The sequence below is a fragment of the Hibiscus syriacus genome, unplaced genomic scaffold (genome assembly GCF_006381635.1).
Source record: "Hibiscus syriacus cultivar Baekdansim isolate YM2019G1 unplaced genomic scaffold, ASM638163v2 tig00111100_pilon, whole genome shotgun sequence".
Taxonomy (NCBI): domain Eukaryota; kingdom Viridiplantae; phylum Streptophyta; class Magnoliopsida; order Malvales; family Malvaceae; genus Hibiscus; species Hibiscus syriacus.
In genome coordinates, this window is record NW_024062985.1 from 903,260 (window position 1) to 912,234 (window position 8,975).

General features: G+C 27.9%; 1 protein-coding gene across 1 annotated transcript; it reads right to left on the reverse strand.

The window, feature by feature from the left end:
• Positions 1 to 807: 807 nt before the first annotated feature.
• On the reverse strand, positions 808 to 1,489 carry LOC120153435. Its single transcript, XM_039165393.1, has one exon. The coding sequence runs from the start codon at positions 1,448 to 1,450 to the stop codon at positions 887 to 889; it is 564 nt and encodes a 187-aa protein (XP_039021324.1). The 5' UTR covers positions 1,451 to 1,489; the 3' UTR covers positions 808 to 886.
• Between the last annotated feature and the right edge of the window lie 7,486 nt (positions 1,490 to 8,975).

Here is an 8,975-nt window from a genome sequence, read left to right on the forward strand (position 1 = left end):
ATTGGTTTGTAAAAACATAATCATTTTTTACTTATAAATGAAAAATTCGAATAAGATATTGAACAAATCTTTATCGTCGATCGTTTATCTTCGTCATTTTTCGATCAATAATGATATTAAACTTTTCTTCACTCCCTCTCTCTTTTTGTCAATTTAGGTTTTTCATATGTAAAACCTAAGTCTCAAACTAATCTTTGTTGGTGACCATCGGATCAATTTGAATTTGAATTGTGTCGTTTTTTTTTTTCATCTTCGTTGTCAATTGGTTGTTTGAATCTTATAAAAAAAAACATTGTAACCTGAAATTCTCCATAAACTAAAGAAGATGGGTTTTTTTCTTCCTCTACTCTTTCATCATTTTCTCTTTTTATTTAGATTTATTTCTTGTTGATCCTTATTTAGATCATTGTTGGGTTTGAATTACACTACTGTGAACGATAGACTTGGATTTTATCATGGGAAACTGCTTGTAGGTTATATAATGAAGATTTGAATGTAATAGTGGTTTGATGAAATTGATGACAAACGATGAAACGAAGCTGATGTTTTAGATCACACGATGGAAGTAAGTTACGAGGACTTGATTTTTATCCATTGATGTTGAAATTTGAATTAAAATTTGAAGACACGATGCATAAGTATTAATGCATAAAAATAGAAGGGATGGTTCAAATAAAGTTCGTCTCTCAAAGTAAAATTGATAAATAAATAAATAAATAGTATTATTACAAAAGTATTATTTTTGACGTTATATGATAATGGATGAACATAATCAAATTATTCATACTATAAAGTATAAAAACCTCGTTATGTACAAAAGAAAAAAGGCCGCGTCTCCAAAAAGAAATTGTGAACGAAGATAGATTTGTGCCGAAGACCACAAGCTTCAAGAGGCGCCTCTGTTTAGCATTTCAGTGTATTCCAAATAAGAAATCTGTCTCTGCAACTTCATTTGCTCATAAAATTGATCTATGAACTTCTCCGCCTTCGAATCGATCCCTTCTTCACACCCTTTCTCTTCCCTTTGTTCTTTCTCCGCCGCCGCAGCCTCAGCCAGCTGATCAGAGAGCACTGTTGAGTCAACCTTCCTTCCACCATCGTATTCGTGCCCGTAATCTTCACCACAGTCATCGTCGATTCCGAAATCGCAGTCGAAATCGACTTCCTCGACGCTAATGCAAGGGAGAAGGAAGCGCATGGAAGAACCCACGGCTGAGCGGTGCATCTTGACGTGGAAAATAGGAGTTTCATCGAAGGAAAGCTGACGTTCCTTATAATAGCTGATTTCATCATTACGAGGAGCTTTTACATAATGTCCAATGCCTTTGAGGAACTTAACCCGTCTTTTGAAAACCCCATTTTTTATCGTCCGTATCAGTGCTACACGGAGGAAACTCCATGCTCTTTCGGCAACGCCATTGTGCTTATTCACCATTTTCGCCAGCTTCATAATTTGCAGCTAAGATGGGATTTTTCTTTTCTTTTTTTTGAATTTAATGGTGGCTAAGAGCTTCTGATTTGCAGTTTGAGTGAGAGAGAAGTGCAAAGTTGGGTGATTTTATATGCGTGCAATTCATGTTTGAACGTTCGATCCATACGCGGAAAGGTATGGAGAAAAACAGGCTTCGGTTTGGTTTCTAGTGAGAACTTAAGGTCAGCAACATGCGAGCGAGTGGCGCCTTGTTGGAAACAGAGCTGTATTTGTACGTGAGCGACATAAATCTTGCTGTTTCCCTTTTATTTCCAAATCTAACCCTCATATTTTTATGTAAATTACATTAATGGCACGCTCTCTCTAGCATTATTATGACAAATTACTTTAATAATTTATTATAATAATAATAATTGTAGTTATATGAATGATATTAATTGTCAACATAATTATAATTAATTATTTTGAAAAATTATGAAAATAAGTTTTAAGGTTACACCATAATCAATATTATTGAGGACTCTAGTCGAGATATTACTGAGAAAAAGGTTAAGACATTTCTAAATTTAAAATAGAGAATCCCAACTTCAACGATACATATTCCAACTGATCTAAAACCATTTTTTTTATGTGAATTCATATTGGTATAGTTATTTTATAATTCCAACTGAAAATTTATTAAAATATTAAAAAATAAAGATTTGTTTTCATCAGCATATTTGCAAATGATTTTTTATAAAGAAAAAAAGTAGTTAATTTTATTTAAAAAATATCTAAAATCATAATAAATGTTTACGATCATAAATATAAATTAAACACATAATTAAAATATTTTATTATAAATATTAACACAAAAAGTTAATTATTTGAGATCATACAAGAATTATACGAAGAAAATATTAAAAAAATAATCTAAATAAGTCGAATAAAAATATATAAAAATATATCTAATTGTATTAATAAATGAACCATGTTTATCAAACAATTAAAAAATTACTAATAATTATAAATCAGAATTGAGTATATGAAAAAAACAATATTATAACGAGCAAATCAAGAGAGAATATATAAAATTATAAAATTTTATTGTAACATTTTTATGTGATCCGAGAGTATATGACATGTGGTGGCTCCAAAACTTGGGTAGGTAGTAGCTTCAAGAGACCAGCTGGGTTGATAGCTTCAAGAATCAAGAGCACATGCTGATATTGATAGTTTTGATGGTCTGATGACAGCTAGCTATGTTGCTGTAAAGAGCTGTAAATTTGGTGATTTCTTGGAAGTTTAATTACAATCACCTGCGCTTCAAGAGTGTTACTGTCAACATTAGGATAGTAGTCAGTGATATTGAGTTGAATTTTTGCTTCATTTAAATATTATATCTTTTATTAGATATTTGATTTAACTTGAGTTTAATTTTTTTACCCAATTTAAAACTTATGGTAATAATCTGATTTGATTTATTTAAACATAAATATTTATATATATATATATATATATATTAAAAAATATAGAAAATAGATTTTATAATAATTATCTCTGAATATATAAATAAAAATTATACTATTTTCTCACATTAGAATGAATAAAAAAATTTCTGCCTTAAATAGAAATCTTATTAATATCATACTTTACAAAACTTAATTTAAACTTATTTTTTAAAATAATTTCATAAAATCCAATTAAAATTGATCAAATTTAGACCAAATATCGAATGGAATTCCGATGCTCCCCTCGTTATGCCTCTAATAGTACCCCACCTATATAATTTTGAGAACATGGACTACTTTATTTATATTTTCTCGGATAAATTATACGTTTAATATTTAAATATCTAAACTTTATTTTTTTAAAATTATATATAATAGAACTTGTTAGAAGAAGAGTTAGACCATCAAAATTTATATAAAACGTGTCAGGAGAAGATTGTTCCTTTTTTTAATTGCATTATGTCATGTTCAACGTTGGGAACAAAAAAAAAAAATTCTTATCTCTTCTAATTTAGAAAGCGATTTCCCCTCTTCCTTAAGCATCCTTGTCTAGACTTTTAATGGTTAATAAAAATCATCGATAGAAATCTTTATTTAACATTTTTTAAAACATTATGAATTACCACGTCTCTTATAATATATCAATAAAAACTAAACTACCTTAATCTATTCAGGGATAAATTTTATCTATGGATACAAATATATACTCTTCGTCTTAATAAAATTTAATATTTTATTTTAATCATTGTTTATTAAAATTGACAAAGATAATAATGTCTTAATATAATAATAATTTTAGTCCTAAAATTTATATATTATGTCAATTAAATCTTAATTCAAAATAAGTAATCAAATATTTAAACAAAATCTTGATATTTTCCATCTTCATTTTTCCTCAGCAACGATTCTTGGCTTTTGGTTCGCTGGAATGTTTATGAGAGAATTGAAATCTATGAATGAATTAGAATCTGTCAGGAATTAGAATCCAATTTTATATTCTGTTTGGTTGGCAGGAAATGGAATTGGAATCCAATTCCATATTCTGTTTGGTTCGTAGACATGTTAGATGAATTTGATTTCAGTAATGTAAAATGACAGAATTGTCCTTCTTATTTTTTTGCTTTATTTTAGTTTGTTTTACAACTTACATGTAGTAATATATTATAAAAAATTAAAAAAATATTGAAATTTCATTTTATTGATTGATTATTTATTTCAATAAATTATAAAAATCATGCTAATAAACATCATAAGTTAAAATCATCGCAATCAAAATATGTTAATAAGTTAACAAAAGATAGAACAATATTTTGATACATTCCAATCGGAGTATGTTAATTAGTTACCCAAAAATATACCAAAAACTATTTTTATTTAATATATGAATTAGAAACCCGACCTGACACGACACAAAATAAAAAATATATTTTTTTATTCAATAAAAATATTAACATAATTGGGAAAAAATTATATATAGAGGGGTATTATTGTAATTATTCCTAAATATATAAGGTAAAATTATATATTTTTTTTCGGTTCGGTCCGGTTTTTTTACCCTAAACTCGAACCCGACCCGATCCGAATATCACACTTTAAAAAACCTGACTCGGCTCGACCCGAATATCACACTTAAAAAATCCGACCCGGCCCGAACAAAATAAAGTTTCACCCGACCCGACCCGAAATAATAAAAAAATATTTTTATTCAATAAAAACAGTGACTTAATCGAAAAAATATATAGAGAGGTGTATTATTGTAATTATTCCTAAATATATAAGGTAAAATTATATATATTTTCGGGTTGGGTATTTTTCACCCTAAACCCGAACTCTACCCGACCCGAATATCACACTTAAAAAATCCGACCGACCCGACCAAAATAAAGTTTCACCCGACCCGAATATATGAATTAGAAACCCGACCCGACCCAAAATAATAAAAAAATATTTTTATTCAATATATGAATAAGTTACCAAAAGATTTATGAGGGTATAATGGTCAAATTTCAATTCCTTACAACAAGGGAATTGAATTCTATCTATTCTTGGATGGAATTAGGGATGGCAAAAAAACTCGAACTCAACGGGGAAAATCGAATTAAACGGGGACGGGGAAAAACTGTTTATGCTAAACGGGGACGGGGACGGGGAAAACCTGTTTATGTTAAACGGGGACGGGTTTAGTAATCCCCACCCCGATTACCTGACCCGATACCCGGCCTGATACCTGACCCGATAAATATTAAAAATAATTATTATATATATAATATTAATAAATTTAATTTAAATTAAAATATATATATATAATAATATTTATATATTTAATTTAAATATATATACCCGACCCGATACCCGTTTAAATAACCGTTTATACTAAACGGGAATACCCGTTTCCCTGCGGTTTTCCCTGATTACCTGATGGGGATCCCCGTTTAAATCCCTGCGGTTTTATAAGCGGGGACGGGTACGAGTTTTTTTAAACGGAGACAGGGACGGGGGGACCAATACTCGACCCGAACCCGGCCCGTTGCCATCCCTAGATGGAATTCACTTTCCCTCATTTGATGAAAAATTGAAACCATGAAGGATTCCAATTCACTTGAAAATTCGAACTAAATATGAGAAAATTGTGAAATTAGATTCTAATTCTCCCCAATTTCATCCAACCAACGCGACCTTATTTGTATCCCCTTTATTCCTCTCTTCACCTAAACCCTCTAAATATCAAGGTATGTTGGATTCATCCATTAAAGTAATCAAAACCACATTTTCCAATGAACAAACTCCAAAACCAAGAAAACAAAGATATGAGATCCTCGTTATTTTACACGACAAACAAGAATTTTAATAGATCTATTACTCTAAAGATGGATTATAGAGTCTGTTTGTTTTGCTGTAATTGATTTTTCGAAAAATAAATTACTATAATTTGAATTATTGGAAAATGAATTACTGAAATTTGAATTCTGAAAAATGAATTATATGAAAAACGTTTTCCGGAAAATATTTTCCGGAAAATGAATTATATTTTTCTGAAAAACGTTTTATGATGTTAGGAAGATGTTATTTAAACATTTTTTTCACTAGTTGAAGAGTTTTTTAAAAATTATTTATTACAAATATTAAATATAATAAATAATATTATTTATCATAAAACTTAATATTATTATTTTTAAAATATTAAAATAATTTATTATTAAATATTATTTTTATAATTTTATTAACAAAATCTTAATATCGGTATATTTTAGTGAAATAAAATATTATAAATTATATTAATTATTTATTAAAGTAATAGTGTTATATTATATTTTAAAAATATTAATTAGTATATTTTAAATATCTTTATTAAAAAATTATTAAAATATATAAATAATATTATTCATTATTAAAAATATAAAAAATTTATTATATATTATTAAAATAAAAATATAATATCTTATATTATTATAATATAATTGATTATTTATTATAAATATTAATAAATATATTTTAAATATTTTAATAATTAATATTTTGATGAAAATGATATTAAAATATTTTATTAATATTAAATTCATAAAATAAAATTAATTTGAGTATTTATTCTTTGAAGTGAAAAGTTCGAAAAATGACTTACGAAATTTGAATCCGTAAGTCATTTTACTGAAAACACAAAGAAAATTTTGTTACTAGGAAAATGAATTACATTCCGGAAAACGAATTACGTGAAATAAAAAAGGAAAACATTTTATGGAAAACAAATTACGTGAAATAAACACGAGAAAATATTTTCCGAAAAAACGAATTACATGAAACAAACACGAATTAATTTTACGGCAAACAAACATACTCATAATTTCTAACACATTTCCCAAGACGTGAGGGTAGGCACCATAATTTCTGTTTTTGTTTTTGTTTTTGTTTTCTTCATCGCTAGACCTTCTTTGTCATTACCCTTAATTATTGATAATTCGTAGCAAAGTAGGACGAAAAATAAAATAATGAAAGCCTATCTTGTAATGTGGTCGAAATTGTTAATCTATAAGAGATTTTGCAATCAAAACTGAAGGAGATAGCACCAATATTAAAAAATATATAATATGCAACAAAGCTTGTGTCCTAGACATATTGCTCATAACAACCCATTCGACAACCAGCCCAAACAATCTTTGGGTCTAGTGTGAATTCCTTTCGTATAAACTAACTAAATCATAGAGGATTAACAATCACGTCATACGGTAACATGAAATATTATAAGTATTGTACCTCTCCTATTTTTTTAAGAGAGGTCATGGTGAAGTTACCTTTTTACTAAACAACTATTATGATAGTAGAGTTAGACCATCATAATTTATGTAGAGCGTGTAAAAAAGATTATTGTTTCTTCTAATTTAGGAAACGACTCTCTCTTCTCTCTTAGGACCACCTTCTCACCCTTATCTAGACTTTTAATGATCCATAAACTTACGTCAATTCAAAAGAGGTGAATTGTAAACCATTGATAAAAAATTTATTCAATGTCATATAAAATATCATGAAATACAACCACTTTTATAATATATCAATAAAAATTAAACTATCATTATCTATTAAGGGATGAATTTTATCTATGGATATAAATATATTCTCTTCTTTTTAACAAAATTTAATATTTTTATTTTAAATTTACTATTGATCAAATTATGAAAGGCACGACATTTGCAAAAACATTGAATTAATTAATCTTTGATATGCATTTTCATAAATTTCTAAAAAAATTTAAAATCATAAAGATCAGAAAAGTAAACAAACTGCAAGTGGTTGGTTTTTAGAGCTTTCTAGCAATGACTTGATGTGACAATAAGAGGGTGCCAAAATCAAGATTACAATGAACAACACGTGGATTCTAATTTTGTCAATAGGTCCACTATTAGTACCGAGGTAGCTATCTTGTTTGGTTCTTTGTACCAAACTTTAAATCTAATTAAATCCCATCTTTTGTTTCTTTCTTACTTCAGAAAAACCCTATTTCAATGCCGGTTTGGTAAGTGAAGATTCAATATTTTCAAAATAAGATTTCATGTTTGAATTTTTTTCTACAAAAAAAAAATTAATAAATTATTTATTTTAAAAATCTAAAATAACTTAATTTAAAATATAATTATTATAAATATTAAATGCGGGTATCATGAGTCTCGTACTAAAAAATAATTATTTAAAGATTTTAATAACCAACCTGCACCAGAAAAGTGATGCCCACATTAAGTTTACAATCCATGAATATAATCATGGGTTTAGTTGCCGTCATCGCCATAATTGCGGTTCACGTAACGTGTGAATGTCTCCAATAGTAACGGTAAACCACCATTTAGCTTATTTCTCAAATAAGTGTTGTAATTAACTAAGCTTCAACTTTTTTGTTTATGCATGATTAGGAATGATTAAACATATTGGTTTTCCATCATTACAATAATGTTTTACTTTGGGGTATGCGTAGTCTCATTCTTTGCTAAAAACATATGTTAATTATTATAAGTTTAAGTACATCATTTATAAACATTATATATAAATTCAAAATTAAATTCATTTTAATTTTAATTAAACAAACGTGAATCATACCATATATTTTTTGCACTTTAAGTTGTCAAATGAAACTTTTCATGGAAGTAAGGACCCGATATAACATTTTTTGCAATACAAAGATTAAATTGACGTAATGAGCATTCTCAACTACACTCCATAAAGGTTCCAAAAATGGTACAATTATTTACTTCTTGGAATAATAGGTAGTTTTAAAGAACTATCTGTTTCTAGATCATTTCATAGCGAACAAGGTCATTATGAATTTAATAACTAGTTTACTTAGCGTGCATGCAACACGAGTTTGGAGAAACTATAGGAGTTTATATTAGATATTTGAATGATGATTGCACCATCGGAGCATCTCTGGTCTTAAGCATGAACTATTCAAATATGCTCTAATGCACCATAGGCAAACAAAAATAAATAAGTTATATGAGATGATAGAAATATGTAGAAACAGAGGATACGTGATCAACCTTTAGTTTTAGACCCAACACAACAGTCTTCAC

Bases quoted from the DNA above. Each gene is read 5' to 3' on its own strand.
- LOC120153435 (XM_039165393.1), bottom strand. From the start codon at position 1,450: ATGAAGCTGGCGAAAATGGTGAATAAGCACAATGGCGTTGCCGAAAGA.